General features: G+C 45.7%; 1 protein-coding gene across 1 annotated transcript in view; it reads left to right on the top strand.

Moving 5' to 3' along the window:
- The first annotated feature begins 669 nt into the window (after positions 1-669).
- The window catches only part of LOC146355333 (killer cell lectin-like receptor subfamily B member 1A), a 40700-nt gene continuing 16487 nt past the window's right edge, over positions 670-24882 (top strand). The window contains exons 1-6 of the mRNA XM_084829872.1: positions 670-1393; positions 3006-3089; positions 7117-7206; positions 11173-11322; positions 16610-16764; positions 24756-24871. Coding sequence (XP_084685998.1) covers positions 1309-1393; positions 3006-3089; positions 7117-7206; positions 11173-11322; positions 16610-16764; positions 24756-24871 — 680 coding nt within the window. The 5' untranslated portion in view covers positions 670-1308. The remainder of the gene's footprint in view (positions 1394-3005; positions 3090-7116; positions 7207-11172; positions 11323-16609; positions 16765-24755; positions 24872-24882) is intronic.

Below are 24882 nucleotides of genomic sequence, written 5' to 3'. Positions count from 1 at the left end.
TGGCCTCCCATCAGTGACCACTCGAGGGTGGGCAAGGAAAACAAAATGGATTGGGGGTTGGAGTTGCTTCACTCCTGTCAGGCTACTTCCAGACAGGAGGCTCCTAGCCCACACGTTGCTCTTCTGTTGCAAGCTGCAATTGACTTTCCATTCTGTTGGGAGGATTGTGCTTTTTCTATATCTTCTATATCTATATATTTTCTATATCTGTATCCCACACCAGTGTGGGAGGGGAAGATCCAGTTCACCTCAGCAGCTGTTTGAAGCTCGGCACAAATTCATTATAAACTCATTAAAATGCTTTTTCTAATTATATTTGTTTTTTAATATTAAAATATCAGCGAAACACCACTTAAATTAGTGTTATAACACTATAATGCAACTTTTAAAAAATGTTTTAAAAACCTTTTCCGATTAGTGCCATTAACCATCTGGCTAAAATGGTGGTGACCAGAAAAGGTTTTAAAAACCATTTAAAAATTATAGCCTTAAATCGTTATAGTGTCATAGTGCTATAACACTACTAGTATAACATAACATTTAAAAATAAAGGATTAAAAAAAACCTTTCCAGTCACTGCCATTTTAGCAATGTGGGCAATGGCAGGGATTGAAAAGGGCTTTATACAGGAATCTTTAACCTGCACTACAATGGGGATATAAAGACAGGAGCATTTATTGTGTAAATTTATTTATTTATTTATAACATTTCTGTCCTGTCCTATATCATTAAGATCTCAGGGCAACTTACAGATAAAATCAATTTAAACAGTATAAAATTATAAATAATGTAAACAGCTAAAATATTAAACATTAAACAAGCTAATGCGAATTAAAATCTAAAACAATAAAACAGTTAAAACAGTGTGCTACTTTAGCTACTATAAAGTAGTAGGTGTGTGTTACGCATGCAAATTCCAACCACAAACTCCACTACAGCTTTGCGCCCCCCCCCCCAAATTCCAGCAAACGCCCACATCACAGGCTGAATGACTGTGAGGATTTCAACATTTCAAATTGTACATGATCAAAGTATCAGTAAAACTATAAAAATATATATATTTTCAATCACACTTCCCCCAAGAGTTAAAAAACAAAAACAAAGCCAGCTTATTTCCCCCGCCCTGCCAGTCCCCGTTATTCAGTACACTCTGATAAACTACTTTGCTGTGGTTAACTCAAAGAGAAGAGTGGTTCAGGCTGTTTGACCATCATCCAGGCTCCTGACAGCAACCTCACCGGCTGTCTGCAAATCTGAACTGTTTCTCTGCAACCTTTCCTTGTCAACCATGCTGGAGGACTGAACACAATGGAGGACGAAGAAGGTTATACCGCTCTGAACCTTCAGCCTAGAAAGGAAGCCTCAGGAACTGCCTCTCCATCTGGGAAACAAGGTATAGGTTGAAGCTAGGCCAAAGCAGACCCCAGGGCATGGACTGAGGGCACATGAGGCAGCCACCTTGCTGAAGCTAAGCAGGTTTGGGTCGGGTGAGTGCTTGAGGGGAGGCCACCTGGGAACCACATGTAGCCACCTTGAGTTCCATGATGGAAGAGATATAAACGAAACAAATAAATAGTAGACATGACAATGACCCGGTCTGCATGATCGCGGCATGGTTAACAAGCCACAGGGGCTTGTTAACCCCGCCACACATGCCAGTCGTATGCCAGCTGGTTTTTCCTAACTACGCTCACCGCCATGGCTTGCCATATCATCCGAACCTGGGCAGTGTGGTTGTTTGAGGGGTTAGCAACCCTCAAATAAACCAGGGGCTGGTGATAATTATTGGGATCACAGCACACAGGGAGGGGGGTTTAATCGTTTGCTCCCCTCTGTGGTCCTGATGGAAATCACAACTCCAAAGCTGCTATCTGCATTTCAAGGGAAGCTGCCATTGAAATGGGAACCTCCCTTGAAATGCCAATAGCCTACAGGGATCATGGCAGGGAGAGAAAAAGTAACCTCCCCCTCCCCACCCAGCCCCAATGAATCCAAGGCTGCTCAGGTTACCCTGAGGTGGCTATTTACATAACAAAAAAGCACTGCAGGGCTGTCTTTTGGGGATGCTAGCCCGGAACCCCAGCATTTCATAGCTATATAGTAGGGGGAGTAGGGCTGGAGGCTGGAAAAGGGATCCTTGTCAGGCTGTTCAGGGTGGTTGTTTTACCAAGTTTTTTTTTAAATTTACAAATTTATGTATTTCTGTGTACCTAGAGAGTCCCCCATGTATGTAGAAACCACTACCTTATTTTGCTCTGGCCCCTTTTTGCTCCTAAACTGATAGGCACTCACTCACCTGAGTTCGCTGTTGGGGGGAATAATGATCGCACTGGGGACATATGGTAAAGACAATGGTAATTAAACCACATTTGCTAATTAGTTTAGAAAATGCGGGTCAAACGATGACATTTGGGAGATCTGTGAATGGATCTCTCTTGAGTTACTTTTCTTTTAGATCAAAGCACCTGGAAGGGTGCAACTTAGTTCAACGTGGGGGAGGATGGTGGGGCTTATTCTTCCCCACTTCAGTTTTTGCCCAGTTGAAATGGGCCTCTGAGGCTGCTTCACTGTGGAAAACGCGTAAATACCCATATGGCGCTTGTATGTTTTCCCCCTTGGAGCAAATAGCAATTACCGGAGGGTTTAAATTAGAAACATATCATGAGAATTCTCTTCCCCCAACACTGCTTCCCCCACTGACCCTATTCTGCCCAACCGCACCACCTCCCCACCTGTTTGGACTTTTTCTTTTTCTTTTTTTAAGGAGGAAATATGGCTCACAGATCTTTTGTGTCCTATGTAGTTTGGCCCTAAAATACTGTAATAGCCTTTAATTCCAAAAGAGATGTTCATTGGCAGTGACAGGGAGGAAAAGATAAGAAATATAAGAAGAAAAAAATTGTGTGAACATCAACTCAGGCCACCAGCACAGCTCTAGATCCTGATGCTGCCTCTTGGACTGTCTGCATCTGTAAGCTGCTTCTTTCCACCCTTTTCTTGTCAAGAGGCCACAAGGGAGGATGAAGACGGCTATACTGCTCTGAACCTTCGGTTTAGGAGGGATTCTGTGTCACCAACTGTCAGACAAGGTACTACTTTAGAGTTTTGTTTAATTTTGTTTCAAAATTCAGTTGAGATGCTGATATAAAGGTTTCTGTTGCTTCAGATCTCCACTGATTGTGTAGTACTTTTAGCAGACTCTACTGAATGATGGATGATCCTTCTTTTTGAATACTACATTGAAAGAAGCACAGTTTGGGGTCATTTCTGGATGGTGCCTTACTGCTTGGGGATTAAAGTAAGGAGCATGATGTAAAGGATATGGTCCATTTGGTCAGTGGTATATAAATCTATGTTTAATAATAACAACAACAATAATAATAAACCACTTATATTTACATGTGGTAAGGAACTCCCCAGATTAAGATGTATTCTTAATACATCTTGGGGATTAAAATAAGGAGCATGATGGAAAGGATATAGTCCATATGATCAGTGGTATATAAATATATGTTTAATAATAATAATAAACCTTATATTTACTTATAATATGGAAAGGATATAGTCCATATGATCAGTGGTATATAAATATATGTTTAATAATAAACCTTATATTTACTTATAATAATAATAAACTTATATTTACATGTGGTGAGGAACTCCCCAGATTAAGATGTATTGTAAAGAGATAATAGGTTACGTATATCATGATGGATTATGTCTTACCTGATGCAACAGAAGTGCTATTACTGGGTAATATTCAAGCAAACATTCCAAGGCAGGATTGAGACTTTATTCTGCATTCATCAGTAACATCAATAATATGTATTGCTTGAATGTGGAAAAATCCATGATGCCAAAACAGGCTTAACAGCCATGTGGTGTTCGTCACCGTGAGAGAGTCGGCTATAAGGCGACTCATAAATTGAATGAATGAATAAAAATAAATAAATGGGGTCTTTCCAATTTGGGAATTGGCTGTAATGGAAAAGGTGACAAATGATGCCCAAACTGAGTGAGGCATTTATTTAACTGTGTTTTGGAAAATGTCAAACACAGGGATGTCAACATGTTGTTGGTGATGTAAAAGTATGCCTTGCTTACAGGTTGATGTACTAAGTAGTTGATGTTGTATCATTATGTTTTTTTGTTATGATGATGCAATCTGATTGAACGCATGTCATGAAAATATCAGGTGAACAAAACAGCTTCATATTGGCTCTCAGCAACAGGTGCTGCCAGTTAGCTCCATACATTCAGGGGCTTCCAGACACGCAGTTGAACCATTGCCTGGCTTCATTCAGTGAGTGTTACAGGGGATCCAGACATCGTGGACTTCCACTCATAGCCCTCCCATGTTTTCTCACCATTTCTGTCCTCTTTTCTCTTGCCATGGAAAATCTGTTAAGGAAGAAAAGATGGAATAGCTGCATGATGCCTTCTGGTTGTTAGTGCTTCATTTGGAAGCATCCCGGTCTCTCAACTTCAGACTAAAATCACCCAGGAATCCCCAACATTTTACTTGGGGAAAGAAAAGGAACATATAAGCAAGTTTAATTTTATGTCGCCCATCGAGTTTTGTTTGAGTGATAAATTAAGTTTTCTTTCTGCCCTGCCGTGTGGTCACTAAGCACCATAGCAAGTTATGTCTTGCGAATCATCCAGTTGCACTTTCCCTTGATTATCACAGCGCAGACTTGAGGTCCAAAGAAGTGATCTGGGCATACGAAGCTGAGCCATGCATGCAGCCAGAGCCTTGTTTTCTACTTCTTGCACAGAACGCCACGTTCCTGCCACGCCTGCATGTCGCTCCATTGGACCTTGCCCACGGGGTTCTGGCCATGCACCAGCTGAAGCTGTTATTTTATTTATTCGTGTCAGAAGCTTCACAATTAAAAAACATACTATAACACATAACATTTAAAATATAAAATGTAGAAGTTAAAATATATAGAAATTAGGCCATTCTTGCCCCCAAACTAGCAACATTCATTGCGTTCCGTTGCGCTGTCATAAGGTCCTCACGTGTACATTGATCAGGGCACAAAGGACAAGTATACATATGTGTTGTTGTCTGCAAGTCTCCGCAGCTGCATAGGGCAGAGATCACCGGATAACCCCATTTATTCAAAGTGTCTCTAGATCTCGTTACACCTGTACGCAGTCTATTCAATGATTCCCAAACTTCCCAGCTTTCATCAAAACCGGGTGCCAGCTCCTCTGCTGGTTCCCTCCAGTGTTGATTCTTTGTAGCTTTCCATAAGTCCATTCTACTTTTGAATTCATCACTCTTCCACTGATCTGAGGAAGCTTTTCCTGGAATTTAATCTCTGAGGAGCTGGTTGTAGGCTGTTGTTTGGATATTGAGGATATTGAGGCTGAAGCTGTGAGCATCCTTCTCCCCTCCCTCCTGCCCACATCCTCTTCCAGTATGACGACACCTGTGCAGAAGAGGCCACTTCTGGCTGTACACACAAAGCTACTTTGTATGTTGCTGTTGACACTCGCTAACCGTTGTGGCCTATTTTCTTCCTTGCTGCCCAGCAGAAGTACGTGCATCGTTTGTTCTGCTGCAAACTCATGCTAAGTTTGCCCATTTTATAGTCAAGGTGTTTACCACAATAGGTCTCTTCACTTAAGATAATGGGGCAGGGGTGTGTGTGTCAAGATCCCCTTTGCCCCTACTGAGAACTCTAAAAGCCAAATCAAAACACAGACAAGAGGTTTCAGTTCCACAGCTTTTGATCCACTTACTCTAATGGGTTATACAGATGCAAATTGCTAGTGCCTCACAGACTACAAAGCCTTCAAGGAGATCAAAGAGAAGCTACGAAAGTTGGCCACCGTTTGGGAAAAGGGAGCAAACTATCCTAACTTAAGGGGTGGGAGGGGAAGATCTCCCTCTCTCCCATGACACCTCTAGATGCAGCTGTTGACGCCGAGCCAGTCAGGCAGACCGCCTAAGCTCTGCCCCTGTCATCTCCCTCTTATCTCTGTGTCTGCACCAGGTGTCTAAGAGTTCAGGTTGTCCTTCCCCTGCCTTCTCCTGTTTGCTATCTATCACAGGAATGTATGAAGAGGGGCCCTCTCCATCCAGCTGTGCCTCTGAAGCCTGGTAAAATTCCTCCCCCATGTATTGCAGCCCTTCCTCAGAATCTGAACTGCTCTGCCACTGTATATGCTCAGAGGCAACCCTGACAGGGGGGTTGCCACATGAACTTCTCCAAGCATTCAATGAAAGTGAGGCAGGTTTGCAAGGCTGCGTGGCCTGTCCCTGCCACACTGCCGGAAACACGCATTGCCTACCCCTTGGACAATGAGGCCAAGTAAATAATTATTCGGATTTGAAAAGGTCGGTGGATTTGAGCATTGTGCTGCCCAAGTCTAGCCCACAATGTACTAAAGAGCAAATGCTGGCTTCAGGACTATTTTGGTCAACATGGAAACACGTGCCAGTAAATGTCTGCAGTGGCAGGTAAACAAAAACCAGAAGGGAGGCACCCAAACTGAATGAAAAGCAAAAAGAGAATGTATTCTCAAGAGTGCCAGAGAGAAACCTCTTTCTCTGAACCCTTTTTTAGATGGAATAACCAGGAAATACCTCTGGATGTGCCCTGGAGGTTGACGACGTCATGAAAAGGACCCACAAACTTCTGTGAGTGAGCAATCTCAGTAGCAGGATAAAAGCTCTGTGTGAAGGAGCCCGAAGCTAGCTTACAAAGTTGGTGGCTACCCTTTATACACGATCAAGGCATCTGCATGAAATAGAAGTGTTCCTTCTTTTGCTCAACTACAAGGAACACTTGTAATTCATCTGTTGGCTTACTCGGTTTTCAGCATTTGCATTTAATAAGATTGCCCCTGACAAAGGAGCTTTTGTCTCTGAAAAGCATTGGGTTGAAATAAAGAAGTTTCCCATTGGCACCCCTGAGAGCATGTCCCCTTTTTCATTTTGTGCATTGGCTGGTAACATTGTATAGGGGGAAAGCCTTGACTTCCCAGAACTTCTCATCACTGCAGTGTTCCTCCAGCCTGAAATCATTTGTAGGGAGGCAGATTTAAAGCTCTTCTTATACCCCTCCTTCAATTTCATGCACTAGCTGTCTCTTTCCACAGATGGTCCCCAGTGTCCTCGTCGGCACTGTATCGCTCTATGGATCGGATACATTGGCAATGCCATCCTGGTGGCAGCAGTGATAGCCTTGGGTGAGTAGCAGAGGGATCTGCAAAGCGCTTCTTACCAAATGTGACCCTCTAGACTTGTATACCAACTTGCGCACCTTCTCAAGATACACATTCGTTAAGGGACCTTTTGACTTTGGCAATAGCATGTCTGGCAGGAGGAACCCGATGACTCAAGCAAGAATGTAAAGTGTACGCGCATTAATCAGGGAAATTAACTTGGTGGAGCATTCATGAATCAAAACAGGCATAAACATGCATCAACATACAAACCTTCAGGGAATGTGGAGAGAAAGGTTTTTTTTGGAAATTACCTTTGTTCTCTTGGTGACTGAATTCAAGCGCTTTGGTGCTTAAAGCCAGGCTGCAGGCAGGCCTGAACAGTCTGGGCTGACCTTGGATGGGCTTGTGAGTGTGAAGAGGTTGAGAGGTGGGGATTAAGTAAACCAGAGTCCCTAATGCACTTGGGAAGGAAAAAGAAAGGTTTGGGGTGAGCTTGTAAGGGTGGGGAGGAAAGGAAGGATTTTAGGGAGGCTTGTCCTAAGAAGAGGCTGATGCATGCTCACACCAGCACACTAATCCTGATGCATGGTCACTCTAACAAGAGCAGATGGAGGAAGCTGGTTACCCAGAACTCAAAACACACTGGGCCAGTTCACATGTCATGCTAAGCCACCCTGAGAATAAGCTGCAATGGGTTTGTGGCTCGCTGAACAACACACATCACTCCCGACAGGCAATCAGGTGTGGGGCAGCTGGGTGTGGCTTCTTTCCCCCTCAGTCCTCCATGCTGCTTCCTGCATGTATCTCAGTGTCCTTTGCTTTTCATAGCAATCCTTCTCAAATCCTCGTCCCTGTGGCAGGAAACTTTCTCTCCCACCCCCCAGCCCCCTCCAACCCTTTTCAGATCACTTACTTCATTTACAGCCTTTCCCCCCTTCTTTTTTGGGTGCTTTGGAAGTATGCAAATGCTTTTGTAATTTTTTTTAAAAAATCATTTTTCTGTTGTTCACAAGTGTGCAGTTTTGTCTGTCCACTAGGTATAGTCTGTAGTAGTACAGTCACTTTCCTTGTCTATTCCATATTCCACTTCGGCGCTTCTATTGACAGCTTTGGGAGTTCTCACTGAAAAAGAAACACTGAGAAGGAAAAAGAGAAAAAAATGTTTGCAAGCAAAGTAAATGCTCCGGAAAGAAGCTCTGAATGGGGGGCAATTTATTTATTTATTTATTGCATTTATATCTCGCCTTTTTTCCTCTTGCAAGGAACCCAAGGTGGCTTATGTTATCCTCCTCCTCTCCATTTTATCCTTGCAACAACAACCCTGTGAGGTAGGTTGGGCTGAGAGTGTGTGACTAGCCCAAAGTCACCCAGTGAGCTTCCACGGCCGAGTGGGGACTAGAACCCGGATCTCCCGGCTCCCAGTCCAACACTCTTGCCACTACACCACACTGGCAATGTCAGTATCATCCTCGCACCATTACAGTGACCTGCACTTGTCAGTTTCCTTCCCCTTTTGATGCTTCCCCGAGTCCGGTTCAGTGGTGGCTGAATGGGACAGAGCAATTGGGGCTCTGCACCAGCAGAAATTACACCTGCCCACTGCAATTGCTCTGTCTGGTTCAGCCGCTCCTGTCGGAGTTTGGGGAAGCGTTAAAAGGGGGGAGGAAACTGACAAGCGTCAGTTCAAGGTATAGAGGATGATATTGACAAGAGGGAGTTATTGCCCTCCCCCACCTTTGGTGCTCTTTTTCAGAGCAATTACTTTGTTCACATTTTATTTTTTCATGCTTCTGAATTGCACAAATGGGTTTGTATTTTCTTTTGGTATTGTTTTCCCTCTGGGTCCTTCTCAATTACAGCTATATTACAGCTTTGGGAGATCACTGTCAAGGGAAGCAGGAAGGGGAGTATGTAATATACTAAGAAATTGACAAGGCGAGACTGCACATAGCGGACAGGTGAATCTGCAAACTTGTGAAAGACGAGGGGAAAATAATAATAATTTAAAAATTGTGAACCTATTTGCGCACTTCTGAAGCACTGGGGGAAAAAAGGTGATGGCTGAGTTACAGTCCTTCCAAAGTGCCATTTTGGCATTGGTCAGACATCACTGGCAAAGGAGTAGGGAGGCTGGAGCTACTTGGGATAAGCCACACTGCCGGGAGTCAAGGGGGAGTCAAGCAGGTTAAATCTCTTCAGAATGCTTGGAGGGTACTCAAACCCACAGTAATAAAGGCTCAGCTGGAATGTATGCCGCACGTCAGGAAATGTAGCACCAAAAATGGGGTACGGCTACCCTTGAAAGACCAGGTCCGCAGCCTGGGGGTCATTTTGGACTCCCAGCTGTCCATGGAGGCTCAGGTGTCAGCTGTGAGCCGGACAGCATTGTACCAACACCATCAGATATGGCAGCTGCACCCCTACCTTCCCGACCATCTGCTCCCATTGGTAGTACATGCCCTGGTCTCCTCTCGTTTGGACTACTGTAATGCGCTCTACGTGGGGTTACCCTTGAAGACGGTTCAGAAGCTGCAGCTGGTACAGAACGCGGTGGCTCGCCTGATTAAAGGCAGCCACCAGCGAGATCACATCACTCCAGTGCTGAAGGAGTTGCACTGGCTACCAGTTGTTTTCCGGGCCAAATTCAAGGTGTTGGTTTTGACCTTTAAAACCCTATATGGTTCCAGCCCAGCCTATCTTAAGGAGTGCCTCCAGCAACACCAGACAGGCCGCTTAACAAGATCAGCCTCGGATGGACTTCTCTCTGTCCCATCAGCCAGGACAGCTAGACTGGTGGGGACGAGGGAGAGGGCCTTTTTTGTGGTGGCCCCCACTCTGTGGAACTCCCTCCCTAGGGAACTCCGCCATGCCCCCTCTTTAATGAGCTTCCGCCGTGCATTAAAAACGTGATTGTTCAGGCAGGCATTTGGGGTGGGTTAGGGTATTTTAGAAAATGTTTTTATTGTAGAATTTTATTGTCTTAAAACTGTTGTATTATATGTTGTACATCGCCCAGAGTGGCTGGGTGACCAGCCAGATGGGCAATTAATAAATTTAATAATAAATAAATAATAAAAAGTCCAACCAGTTACTGGTGTGGGTAATGAGCAGTGTCAAGAAAGCTATTAGAAGAAAGAAGGATTCCTTTAGATAAGGGAAATCTTGCATGGAAGGGCAAACTTGCACAAAAAGAACATAAAAGATATCTTCACCTTTCCATTTTGCCATTGCCAGAGAGCGCTCACCCCGAGATTTCCCCTGCTCCCCTCCCACCTGGAGACTCAGGGCAAGGCCCGGAGAGCTGGGAACCCTACCTGTGGCCCTGTCCCCTCTACACAGGTTCCGATTTCCTGTTCAGGGCAGTGCCCAAACAGGGCTACAGAGACTGATTGTTTTGGTCTCTGCAAGTTCTGGAAAGTGCATTTGGGGGGATAGTGTCCCTCCCTGGAGATCTGATGTGGGGCCAGGGATTTGACTCTCTGCTGGAGTGTTAAGTTGTGCCTCCATCTTTGTTCTGCCTGCAGATTTGTAAATAAACTCAAATATTACAAAATGCCCTAAGCCTCCACTGGCCTTCTTCAAAAGGAAGCTAAACCTGGGTAAGCCCTGCACCCCTGGAACTTCTCAGCACTGGGAGGAGCAGGGTGAGTGTAATATTTACACTCTGAAAGAAATGGTTTAAAAAAAAATTCTATTCAGGTAAATTCTCATTAGTAGGCGGTGTAGCCAAAGAAGGCCAAGACTTCTTAATATCAGTATAGGAGGGAACTCTGGCTGGTGCAGCTTCTCTCATCTCTGCCTGACGAACCGTACCTGCCAAAATGCCCTCATGATCAGAGCTACAGGAGTCTTGTCCTCTTTTGCAGCTCGTCCCCCCATCTTATTGACATTCATCTTGTTTTCCCAGCCTTTGACATCCATATTTTGAGCCTTAAACATATGCCTATTTATTTAAATGCCTGGATTTTCATTTTGGGTTTTTGGAAGCTCTGCAACTGGAGGCCAAGGAAGAAAAATCTGGGACTGAAGCCGGCAGAGCTATCAGCACATGCTCAGCGAACTGCAGTGCCTGTTTGGAAAAGTTCCAGTCTCGTCTAAGAAGCAGAATATGCAACCAACACCAGAGCAGCTCCTCAGGTAACCCCAGCGTATTTTATTTTTCTTTTGTTGTCCCTTTATCAACAGTCATTGACAAGGAAACACAGCAGTTGTGTGCAGGCGCTTGTCTCTGCTCCTTTACTGGACATTCATCTGTGCTGTTTTGTGGCATCTGACTTCCTGTGAACAAAGTTGCTTTACTTACTATTTATTATTTATTTTTATTTTATTTATTTAAAACATTTGTATCCCGCCCTATATCATTAAGATCTCAGGAAAGCATACAGATAAAATGGGTGTCTGTGCAGCTCCCAGACGCTAGCAGTTTTATTCCAGCAGCACCTTTGCAGTAAAGAACTTCAGCTTGTACTGCTCACGCAGTGACAACTCACTTTCAGGTAGGGATGTACGAATCCCTTACATTGCTCCGCTGAGGGGCATCCGCGATGAGGGGGAGGCGCTCCGTCCCTCCCCCCGGAATCCTCGACGGGGGGGGAGGCGCTCCATCCCTCCCCCCGGAATCCTGCCTGGCCGGCTCCACTCCGCGGCCAAGCTGCAGAGCCGCCAGCCGGCTCCGGCCGCCCACAGCCAGACATCCGGCCACTGGGCAGCCCTGCAGGGATGCAAATGGCAGCTGTCGTATCCGCTGCCATTTCTGTCCCTGTATTGAGCCGTGATAGGCTACGTAAATATTTACATAGCCTATCACGGCAGGGGGAAAAACCCAGTGTACGCAAATGGCGGTAGCCACCACCATTTGCATACGCTGGGTTCCCCCCCCCCGCCATGATAGGCTATGTAAATACGTATGTAGCCTATCACGGCCTCCACAGGGACACAAATGGCGTCCCTGCGTTAGCCGTGATAGGCTACGTAAGTATTTATGTAGCCTATCATGGCTTGAAGAGGAGGAAGTGAATGGCGGCCACAGGACGGCCGCCATTCGCAAAGCAGCGCGGATGGGAGCAGGTACGTACTCTGTTTCGCACACCTTTCGTGGTGTGGGGGTGGCGGGGACTTCGTCCCGCGCGCCTTTCATGGGTTGGGGGGGCGGGGGCTTCGTTCCGCGACAGATTTTGGGGGGCCGAATGCACTGGCATTTGGCCTCACCGAGATCCGTCGCGGAATTCTCTGACATCCCTACTCTCAGGTACCAGTTTCCAGAGGGCTGCATACATTAAGCAGCCACAGGACTCTTGGCTGTCTCTACTGATGTCACACATCAGTAGTGTGACATGTATGTTCCATGCCGAGCCCTGCCCCCAGAGGGTGCCAGGTTGCCTCTCTTGCGCTAGCTCAGGCCCACCAAACACATATGCAAGCAAACCAGCCAGCAAGCAGCCAGCAAGCAGCCAGCAAGCAGCCAGCCAGCCAGCCAGCCACATATTTGCCTACTGAATATATTTGCTGACTGAACTTCCATTATCTAATGCAGATGTGGAGGCCTGTGGACCTCCAGTTGGTAATTGGACTACAACTCCCAACAGCCCTGATCACTTGCAATGCTGGCTAGGGCTGAGCCACAGGTTCCCCACATCTAACCTGATGCTGTCCCATTGCCAGCGCTGCATTAAGATTCAGCTGCTGGTTCAGTCGGCTTCTGTACGTGGAATAGGGGAGGCGCCATCTTGTCCTTTGCCTCAGGCAGCAAAACTCCTTGAGCCGCCCTGGTGCCCCAGCTGCTGTATAGTGTCTTTTTAAAGGCAGTGAGAGCTCTGATCACAGAGTTCCTGAGTCACATGTAGCTAGGCCGTGTAAAGACAGATGACAAGCACTCAGTCCAGACAGATCAAAATCCCAGATTACTAAATCCCAACAAGTTGGATAAAATGGTAATGAGAAACAGTGAATCGACCAAAAACTCATGAAATTGACCCAGTCATCCAGGGAGAGTTCATCAAATGCCCCCCCCCCACACACACACACACTTTGTTTCACTGATTTATCAGCACATATACTTGGGAGGAAGTTCAATTGAACTCAGTGGGGCTTACTTTTGATTAGACATGCGTAGGATTATATTGTTAGCCTCTTAGTACGGCAGTAACTGGTTTTCCATAGGAAATTAGTAGTACAATATTGGGGCACAGTTTTTCTTCAAGATGTCCCTCCTCCCCCCATGGTTTGGAATCCACATGCTACAGTGGGGCTGGAGGGGGGAATGGAAGATTATGCCGCCTTGTCCCCAAAATTGACCCTCTTTTGTGATTGTGCAGCAACCATTCATGATTTGAATCAATCATAACTGTATGCTCTGTAACTTTGGTCTAGGTTTGGATTAATAAGAACAGGTGTTAAGGTGCTAAGTGCAAAAAAGGGGGGACCCATGTTTTCGCAATATTTCCTTATCAATAGCACCTCAACCAAAATTTTGCTAGAAACCAATATTGCAGAGCCTCAAATTACTGTTATCTGAGCTAGTGAAGAGCCGAATAAGAATGATATAATTTTATTTATGTATTCAATTACTCATCAATACATATGCATGCAATACATGCAGATGTGAGCAAACAGGTTAATCTAGGTGTTGTCATCTGGCCCCATCACTTCCTGGCATATAGAAGGGGAAGAAATGGAAGCAGTATTTTCTTGGGCTCCAAGATCACCACAGATGGTGACTGTAGCCATGAAATTAAAAGACGCTTGCTCCTTGGGATGAAAGCTATGGCAAACCTAGACAGCATAGTAAGAAGCAGAGACATCACCTTGCCAACAAAGGTCCGTCTAATCAAAGCTATGGTTTTCCCAGTAGTAATGTATGGCTGTGAGAGCTGGACTATAAGGAAGGCTGAGCGCCAAAGAATTGATGCTTTCCAACGGTGGTGCTGGAGAAGACTCTTACGAGTCCCCTGGACTGCAAGGAGGTCAAATCAGTCCATCCTAAAGGAAATCAACCCTGAGTGCTCATTGGGAGGACAGATACTGAAGGTGAAGCTCAAATATTTTGGCCACCTAATGGGAAGAGAAAACTCCCTGGAAAAGACCCTGATGCTGGGAAAGACTGAAGACAAAAGGAGAAGGGGACGGCAGAGGATGAGATGGCTAGATAGCATCACGGATGCAATGAATATGAACTTGAGCACACTCCGGGAGAGAACGGAGGACAGGAAGGCCTGGTGTGCTATGGTCCATGGGGTCATGAAGAGTCAGACACAACTTAACGACTGAACAACAACAAAGGTGTTGTTGTTTTATACTACAAAAGAAGGCAATAGTAGAAACATGTTAGTGATAGCAGCATATATCGTTCATGGATCTTATATAGTGCACCTCAGACCAAGACAGCATGCATGCAACAGGGTCATATATGTATCATTCGCTTGTCCTCACCATCTGATTTTCACACTTCTGAGTGCCATTCGCATCTACTTTCAATACAACTACACGTCAGTACCTGCCAATCCATGGTGATGGCAGCTGCAGAGCTTTGACAAATATCTGGTGTTCAACTGTTCAATAGTCCATGGAGCTGGTGACATTGTAACCAACTTGGGTACAAAATTGTTCTCTCGTATCTCCCATTCATAGCCTGCCTCTGGAGATGGAATAACTAGACTAGTAACGATGTCATTTTGCCAGACCATACATTAGCAATGTGCCCCGAGTTTGGCCATTTGAAGAGCAAACAGGGCTGAAGGCATCTTCTCTGATTCAGCAATTTTCATTCTGCTAGCCAGCAATATTGTGGAACAGAGCTCATCCACATCATTCATTTTTATAGGGATGGGCAAAACCCACTTGCAAACAAAATGCCCCAGTGCAGCAGCTGTAGCACCTGGTGGCGTTGCTTCCAGGCCACGGTCAGCAAAACCCATCAAAATGTTTCTATCAGATTGCCGGAAAGCCTTCCGACAAGAAAGCTTGCCTGGGCTGGTACCACAAAAAGCAGTGGTGTGCTGTGGTGTGCTTCCCTGGATCTCTCTGACAAAGGATCTCTCTCTGCTAGTTTATTCTTTTGTATTTATTTTATTTTTTACTCCTCTTTGACACTAGAATTGTCGCAAATTCCTCTCCAGAAATGACTAGCCTGAGACTTGTCATTGGTTCCATGGCCTCTTGTCAGCTACACCCCTGGTAACGGCGAAGGCCAATACGTTTATGCAGGAAGAGTCTTCCTGTCCGTGCCCCTGGCTGAAATGGCATCATCTAAATCTAAAGCTGGAGGCTTGCGTTGTGTAAACTAGCTCCAGAGCCTAAACACCGTGCCAGCCAAAGCTATATAAGCAACATTTACTTTCCCCCCAGTCACCCGTGAGGTAAAATACATTCTACCACAATCTTTTGGAGCAGTGTCTTCTTTTGGAATCCATGAAACAGGACTGGAAGACAGGCAAGTTTCTTCCAGCAGCTACAGTCCGTGACAGCGCAGGCATGAAGCGCTTTCTCACTGGAGTGCACTACTGTTGATAGAGGACATAAGTGCAGACACACCCTGTGGCCCAGGAGGAGAGCGAATGGCTTGACCTTGTAGATAAGTAGGCCCTTCGCAACAGCTACCGAGCTGGCATGCTTTCAGCAGGGGGTGTGGGAATGCGATCCCTGCTGCTCTTTGTCTTCTCTTCCAGCACCGTAGCAGCTGTATGTACTGAATACAGCACATACAAATACCCGACTGGGAAAGTCCGGCAAAACTGCAGAATGTGATTTGTTTTGTCTCCCCCGCCCCGCAAATTGGGATTCCAGACAGTTGCTTACAAAGGTAAATGTAGGCCACTCTGGGTCCCAGTGGCTGCAAAATCCACTTTTCCCACTGCGAATCGCTCCTTCCCGAGGACACTTTGCTATGGAGCAGCAACTGTCACTCAGGCTAATGTTACATGCAGATGTATTGTGATGTGTGGTTTGGGCCAAATATGTCTTTCGGTTGGTTTAAGACGTCTTTCTCATTTTCTGTGACTAATTTAGGCAGATGGAATGTTACAAAGGGTCTAGATGTCATTGTCTTCCACCTGTCACCCTCTCATGTTCCCGACAGCCTTCTGACTTTTTTTTTACTGCAGAAAATCTGTGAAGGAAAAAAGGAGGGAATAGCTGCACAGTGCCTTTGGATTGGTAGCACTAGGAACCCTCCATCAGTTTATGGAAATAGAGTAGCAGAACTAGGTTGAGTGAAAAGATCCAGGACTCTTGATGAACTGCAAATGTTTAGCTTGCTGAAAGTGGCTCCGATACAGTAGAATCCACTGTTTGCTGCATGACTGTAGGTACCCTAAAGTCATTGGACTCCTACATTTGCTGACTTCTAAAAAAATATATTCCACATTAGAAATGGAGGCCTGGCCAGAAATATTAATTATGGGTGTGTCTCCCTCTCTCCCCTTCCCAGTGAATTCCACTTGCAAACTCTGCCCTTCACAGTGGCATGTCCACAAGGACAAGTGCTACTGGCCATCACCTGATGTTAAATCCTGGAATGAGAGCCGAGATGATTGCTCAGCAAGGGATTCTCAACTGCTCGTGATCCAAGACGAGGAGGAGATGGTAAAGGAAACAATTATGCATTCATACAGTGCACTTCATACAATGCACATGCTTATTCTGAAGGCAGTCTTGAGTTTGAGGTTGATTCTAAGTAAAACTACATAGGAGCGCAACCTTAAATAAATGGCGTGAACTGAGAATCGTGTGAAGTGTAGGCCCACTCAGTGCTCCATCCCATTTCCAAACAAGGATAAATTCATCCGTGTTTTAATAATTCCACAGACACCCAGTGGAACAGGGCTTGAGAACTTAATTGGAGCCAAAGCAAGGCTTCTTTTGGTCCCTGCCTAGTCCCATAACTAACAACCACGAACAGAACGGAAAATGCAACTGAACTAGATCAAGTGCTTTGCCCCTAAGAGTGGCCATTTCAAAATTACTAAACGGTATGGTTAGGGAATGTTCCCAAGTGCCCACAGCAGTTGTTCCTCCTGATGTAACAAGTGTATAGACCAGCCTGGTATTTTAGCACTTGCCTGCTAGCCGTACGTGACATGGAATCGTGTGCAGATGGGGGAGTGGGGTGCTGGACGAAGGACAGAATCTGTCTCTCCTCTGTGCCCAGTTTACAAAGCCAGTGGCTGCCAGAGTAGAGAAACCTCCTCCTCTGCACACAGCACAGGAATGCAGTGGGTGGGGTTGCTGCAGGAAGGGCAGAGCTCCCTGTTTTTCCCTTGCCAGCCTGCAGCAGGCTAATAATTTTTTTTGTATGGGCCAGTAACTTTTCTATGCTTATTTTCAAGGTTGGTATAGGCAGGGACTTTGAAGAGCATGGCAAGTGAGAGCCAAATTATGTTGTTGTTCAGTCGTTCAGTCGTGTCCGACTCTTCGTGACCCCATGGACCATAGCACGCCAGGCCTTCCTGTCCTGCGCTCTCTCCCGGAGCGTGCTCAAGTTCATATTCATTGCATCGGTGATGCTATCTAGCCATCTCATCCTCTGCCGTCCCCTTCTCCTTTTGCCTTCAGTCTTTCCCAGCATCAGGGTCTTTTCCAGGGAGTTTTCTCTTCGCATTAGGTGGCCAAAATATTGGAGCTTCAGCTTCATTATCTGTCCTTCCAATGAGCACTCAGGGTTGATTTCCTTTAGGATGGATTGATTTGACCTCCTTGCAGTCCAGGGGACTCGTAAGAGTCTTCTCCAGCACCACAGTTTGAAAGCATCAATTCTTCGGCGCTCAGCCTTCCTTATAGTCCAGCTCTCACAGCCATACATTACTACTGGGAAAACCATAGCTTTGATTAGATGGACCTTTGTCGGCAAGGTGATGTCTCTGCTTCTTACTATGCTGTCTAGGTTGGCCATAGCTTTCCTCCCAAGGAGCAAGCGTCTTTTAATTTCATGGCTACAGTCACCGTCTGCGGTGATCTTGGAGCCCAAGAAAGTAAAATCTGTCACTGCTTCCATTTCTTCCCCTTCTATATGCCAGGAAGTGATGGGGCCAGATGCCATGATCTTAGTTTTTTTAATGTTGAGTTTCAAACCAGCTTTTGCACTCTCCTCTTTCACCCTCAACAAGAGGCTCTTTAGATCCTCTTTGCTTTCTGCCATTAGGGTGGTATCGTCTGCATATTGGAGGTTGTTGATAATTCTCCCAGCAATCTTAATTCCGACCTCTGATTCATCCAACCCGGCATTTCTCATGATGTACTCTGCATATAAGTTAAATAAGCAGGGTGACAATATGCAGCCTTGTCGTACTCCTTTCCCAATTTTGAACCAATCGGTTGTTCCATGTCTGGTTGTTACTGTTGCTTCTTGACCCTCATACAGGTTTCTCAGGAGACAGGTAAGGTGGTCTGGTACTCCCATCACTTTAAGAATTTGCCACACAAATCACAACAAATTGTTGTGATCCACACAATCAAAGGCTTTAGCGTAGTCAATGAAGCAGAAATAGACGTTTTTCTGGAATTCTCTTGCTTTCTCCATGATGCAGCAAATGTTGGCAATTTGATCTCTAGTTCCTCTGCCTCTTCGAAACCCAGCTTGTACTTCCGGTAGTTCTCGGTTCGCATACTGCTGAAGCCTAGCTTGTAGGATTTTGAGCATCACCTTGCTGGCATGTGAAATGAGCGCAATGGTGAGGTAGTTTGAACACTCTTTGGCGTTGCCCTTCTTTGGAATTGGAATGTAAACTGACCTTTTCCAGTCTTGTGGCCACTGTTGAGTGTTCCAGGTTTGTTGGCATATTGAATGCAGCACTTTAACAGCATCATCTTTTAGGATTTTAAATAGCTCGGCTGGAATACTGTCATCTCCGCTAGCTTTATTGTTACTAATGCTTCCTAAGGCCCACTTGACTTCACTCTCTAGGATGTCCGGCTCAAGTTCAGTGACCGCACTATCATGGCTATCAGGGACATTCAGATCTTTCCTGTATAGTTCTTCTGTGTATTCTTGCCACCTCTTCTTAATCTCATCTGCTTCTGTTAGGTCCCTGCCTTCTTTGTCCTTTATCATGCCCATCTTTGCACAAAACGTTCCCTTGAGATCTCCAATTTTCTTGAAGAGATCTCTAGTCTTTCCCATTCTGTTGTTTTCCTCGATTTCTTTGCATTGTTCACTTAAGAAGGCCTTCTTGTCTCTCCTTGCTATTCTCTGGAACTCTGCATTCAGTTGGGTATATCTTCCCCTTTCTCCCTTGCTTTTCGCTTCCCTTCTTTCGTGAGCTACTTGTAAAGCCTCATCAGACAGCCACTTTGCTTTCTTGCATTTCTTTTTCTTTGGGATGGATTTCGTTGCTGCCTCCTGAACAGTGTTACGGACCTCCGTCCATAGTTCCTCAGGCACTCTGTCTATCAGGTCTAATCCCTGAAATCTATTCCTCACCTCCACTGTATATTCATCAGGGATATGATTTAGGTCATACCTGAACGGTTTAGTGGTTTTCCCGACGTTCTTCAATTTAAGCCGAAATTTTGCAAGAAGCAGCTCATGATCTGAGCCACAGTCAGCTCCAGGTCTTGTTTTTACTGACTGTATGGAGCTTCTCCATCTTCGGCTGCAAAGGACATAATCAATCTGATTTCGATATTGACCATCTGGTGACTTCCATGTGTAGAGTCGCCTCTTGTGCTGTTGGAAAAGAGTGTTTGCTATGATCAGCATGTTCTCTTGGCAAAACTCTATTAGCTTTTGTCCTGCTTCATTTTGTACACCAAGGCCATGCTTGCCTGTTATCCCGGTGATTTCTTGACTTCCTACTTTAGCATTCCAATCCCCTATGATGAAGAGGACATCTTTTTTTGGTGTTAGTTCTAGAAGGTGTTGTAGGTCTTCATAGAACCGATCAACCTCAGCTTCTTCAGCCTCAGTGGTTGGGGCATAAACTTGAATTACTGTGATGTTGAATGGTTTGCCTTGGATTCGTACTGAGATCATTCTATCATTTTTAAGATTGTACCCCAGTACTGCTTTTCCCACCCTTTTGTTGACTATGAGTGCTACTCCATTTCTTCTAAGGGATTCTTGCCCACAATAGTAGATATGATGGTCACCTGAATTAAATTCGCCCATGCCTGTCCATTTTAGTTCGCTGATTCCCAAGATGTCGATGTTCAATCTTGCCATCTCATGTTTGACCACCTCCAGCTTACCTTGATTCATTGATCTGACATTCCAGGTTCCTAAACAATATTGTTCTTTACAGCATCGGATTTTCTTTTCACCACCAGACACATCCACAGCTGAGTGTCCTTTCGGGTTTGGCCCAGCCGCTTCACTCTTTCTGGCGCTACTTGGAAATACCCTCTGCTCTTCCCCAGTAGCATATTGGACACCTTCCGACCTGAGGGGCTCATCTTCCGGCGTCATCTCTTTTAGCCTTGTGATACGTTCCATGGGGTTTTCTTGGCAAGAATACTGGAGTGGGTTGCCATTTCCTTCTCCAGTGGACCACATTTTGTCAGAACTCTCTGCCATGACCTGTCCGTCTTGGGTGGCCCTGCACGGCATAGCTTATGGCTTCACTGAGTTACGCAAGCCCCTTCGCCACAACGAGGCAGTGATCCATGAAGGGGAGCCAAATTATACATTGCAAAGAAATCCATGCAGCTGTAACCTCAACACTCTTGTTTCAAAAGCCTCTTTGGGAAGGTGAGATTGACAGTGGAGAAGTAGCAGGGGGATGGCACCTAGCGAGTGAAAAAAGAGTTCTCTCCCCATCCTCCCCCCCCCGCCCCCCACCCATAGCCTTCCAGTGGCCTTTCCGCATGCAGGGTTTCAAATGCAGGTATGTTTCTGTGATTTGGAGTAGGAAAAGAAGTGGGCAGCCTTGCCCCTTCTTTATTAATCATCTTTTCCTGGAACAGAGTTTGAAACAAACGAAAAGGGCTACTGTCTGGGCTACAGTTCTGTGTGTGTGTCACATGTCATCTGCCTCTGCGTCTGAAGTGGAAGTCAGAACATGTCCCTCTATGCAGTTCACAGTAGGGCTGCAAAATTATAAAACTGGCATCGCTCATCTTCTCATTGTGTCAGTGCTGATAAGCCGCCAAAGAACCCTGCACTTCAGTTTGAAAACCTCCGCTCTAGAGGAACAACTCCCCATGTGATCACATGTTCCTGGACTGTATCGCCTTAAACTGTGGGGTATAGGTGTGGGTGTGTAGCATGATAAAAAATGCAGCTCACATTCATTAAAATATCCACACTGCACATGGAAAACTATACGTTAGGAAGGAGGGTTCCACTGGGGCCTTTCCCCCAACACGCCGGCTTTCAAAATGTTCAGGATCGTTTCATGGAAGAACTTTCGCTGGAACTGGAGCCTGAAGTGGAACAGTCCAGGTTTCTCGTGAGACAAACTCTTTCTCTAGGCCAGGGCGGCAGAAGCTTTTCCAGCCCAAGGGCCGAAGTGCGTTTGGGAGCCGCCCTCAGGCCAAGGGCAAAATGGCTGGGCTAAAGACAAGGGGGTAGGGCGGAAACACCTGCCTATTTTAGCTTCAAGCTCTTACCGCCCATAACGAAGCCTTAAGGGAGGCATTTCAGCCTTTTGGGAAGGGGAGGGAAAACTGCCCAAACACTCGGAAACCACAAACAACTGGTGGTTGGGAGGAAGGAGGTGGGGCCAGGGGAAAGGGTGAGTGTAACAATGCCTATTATGCCAATGTATGTGTGTTAGTTGGTAACTTTAACCCAGGTGAGGCTGGGTTGATAGTGTGCCAGAGAGTGAGTGAAAGGCGGGCGGGGCCTGAGTGTGTGTGAGGATCCTGAGGTTATATAAGGAAGGAGCCAGCAGTCAGTCCTAGGGCCTTAGGGATTGTGGCAGCAGCGGCTAGTTAGTGGGGCTTGTGTTTAGGACGTTAGGACGGTGGAGCTGATGGGGAAGTTAGAAGCAAGCCTTGATTTATGCTAATTATAACATTTCATGTTTTAAATAAACCTTTGTTTTTTAAAAAAACAGATTCCCACATGTTGCTTGATTTTGTGTTGTTGTTGTTCAGTCGTTCAGTCGTGTCCGACTCTTCGTGACCCCATGGACCATAGCACGCCAGGCCTTCCTGTTCTGCGCTCTCTCCCGGAGTGTGCTCAAGTTCATATTCATTGCATCGGTGATGCTATCTAGCCATCTCATCCTCTGCCGTCCCCTTCTCCTTTTGCCTTCAGTCTTTCCCAGCATCAGGGTCTTTTCCAGGGAGTTTTCTCTTCGCATTAGGTGGCCAAAATATTTGAGCTTCAGCTTCATTATCTGTCCTTCCAATGAGCACTCAGGGTTGATTTCCTTTAGGATTGACTGATTGGACCTCCTTGCAGTCCAGGGGACTCGTAAGAGTCTTCTCCAGCACCACAGTTCGAAAGCATCAATTCTTCGGCGCTCAGCCTTCCTTATAGTCCAGCTCTCACAGCCATACATTACTACTGGGAAAACCATAGCTTTGATTAGACGGACCTTTGTCGGCAAGGTGATGTCTCTGCTTCTTACTATGCTGTCTAGGTTGGCCATAGCTTTCCTCCCAAGGAGCAAGCGTCTTTTAATTTCATGGCTACAGTCACCATCTGTGGTGATCTTGGAGCCCAAGAAAATACTGCTTCCATTTCTTCCCCTTCTATATGCCAGGAAGTGATAGGGCCAGATGCCATGATCTTAGTTTTTTTAATGTTGAGTTTCAAACCAGCTTTTGCACTCTCCTCTTTCACCCTCAACAAGAGGCTCTTTAGATCCTCTTTGCTTTCTGCCATTAGGGTGGTATCATCTACATATCGGAGGTTGTTGATAATTCTCCCAGCAATCTTAATTCCGACCTCTGATTCATCCAACCCGACGTTTCTCATGATGTACTCTGCATATAAGTTAAATAAGCAGGGTGACAATATGCAGCCTTGTCGTACTCCTTTCCCAATTTTGAACCACTCGGTTGTTCCATGTCTGGTTCTTACTGATGCTTCTTGACTCTCGTACAGGTTTCTCAGGAGACAGGTAAGGTGGTCTGGTACTCCCATCACTTTAAGAATTTGCCACAGTTTGTTGTGATCCACACAATCAAAGGCTTTAGCGTAGTCAATGAAGCAGAAATAGACGTTTTTCTGGAATTCTCTTGCTTTCTCCATGATGCAGCAAATGTTGGCAATTTGATCTCTAGTTCCTCTGCCTCTTCTAAACCCAGCTTGTACTTCCGGTAGTTCTCGGTTCGCATACTGCTGAAGCCTAGCTTGAAGGATTTTGAGCATCACCTTGCTGGCATGTGAAATGAGCGCAATTGTGCGGTAGTTTGAACACTCCTTGGCGTTGCCCTTCTTTGGAATTGGAATGTAAACTGACCTTTTCCAGTCTTGCGGCCATTGTTGAGTGTTCCAGGTTTGTTGGCATATTGAATGCAGCACTTTAACAGCATCATCTTTTAGGATTTTAAATAGCTCAGCTGGAATACTGTCATCTCCACTAGCTTTGTTGTTACTAATGCTTCCTAAGGCCCACTTGACTTCACTCTCGAGGATGTCCGGCTCAAGTTCAGTGACCGTACTATCATGGCTATCAAGGACATTAAGATCTTTCCTGTATAGTTCTTCTGTGTATTCTTGCCAACTCTTCTTAATCTCATCTGCTTCTGTGAAGTCCCTGCCTTCTTTGTCCTTTATCATGCCCGTATCATGCTTGATTTTACACTACCTTTACTATATCTATTTCCAGGTTACTTCTCCTGTAGTGGGTGGAGAGATCCAATTGAGCATTCTGAGTTTCTCTGGGACCCAGAGAGAGTAAAAGGGGCTGAAGCTTGTTGGACAGTGGGTACAGCTGTCCCAAAGTGAAAGCAGGCGTTTCTGAGGGGTTTGGTTCTCAGTTTCTGAGGGGAGGTTGAAGAAAGGTGAAACCTCAGGCAGGAATGCCACAGTGTGGCTTTCTGAAGTACCCACAGGGGCAGACTGGAACCCCTGTGGGCTGGATTTGGCCCCTGGGCCTAAGGTTCTGCACCCTGCTCTAGGCAGTCATCTGAGTTGCGATTTATTTAAAGTATTTCTGAACTGCCCTCTGTCAAGAGATCCCAGTGAAGTGGAATCCCAACCAGTGAGTGAGACCAGCTTTGTGTTGCTTCTGGTTTGGAATCCACAGGTGGGGCTCAAAAGGGTACGACGCAGTTCTAGAAAGTCTTCTGGCTCATCCAGCTCTGGGGCTCCAGCCTGGTGCTGTTTGGGGCGGCATTTAGCTACATCCCAACCTGAGCCAGAACTCTGCTGTGTGGAGTGTAAACCTGGGGCTGATGCAGAAATAAAAAAATACACATTAAGATACAAGAAACCCAACTAGTAGTCACTGTGATGGGTCTGGATGCATACCTGTGATTGGATTCAGACAAGTGGAGATGAAAGGAATTGGGCGTGTAGATGGAAAGATACACAAACACTCATTAATTGGAGGGACGCTGGATCATGTTGAATGTAGGCAGGCTGTAGTTCTGATGCTCAGAAGTTCTGGGCTTTCCTGAAATAGGTAGGACAATGCATACAACAAAAGAATACTAATGCCCCAAATGCTTTCTCTTTGATACAGGAGTTCATTAAAAAAATTATAGTGCCTGCACAAAGATACTGGATTGGACTCTACCTATCATCATTACCAGAGAAGAAATGGGTGTGGATTACAGGCTTGCAGATTGATCCCAAGTTGTGAGTTTCTC

Source organism: Heloderma suspectum, chromosome 2 (genome assembly GCF_057233095.1).
Source record: "Heloderma suspectum isolate Gila_16-S chromosome 2, 16-S_ref, whole genome shotgun sequence".
In the NCBI taxonomy this organism is placed as follows: Eukaryota; Metazoa; Chordata; class Lepidosauria; order Squamata; family Helodermatidae; genus Heloderma; species Heloderma suspectum.
This window is presented reverse-complemented; position numbering and strand designations above follow the sequence as displayed.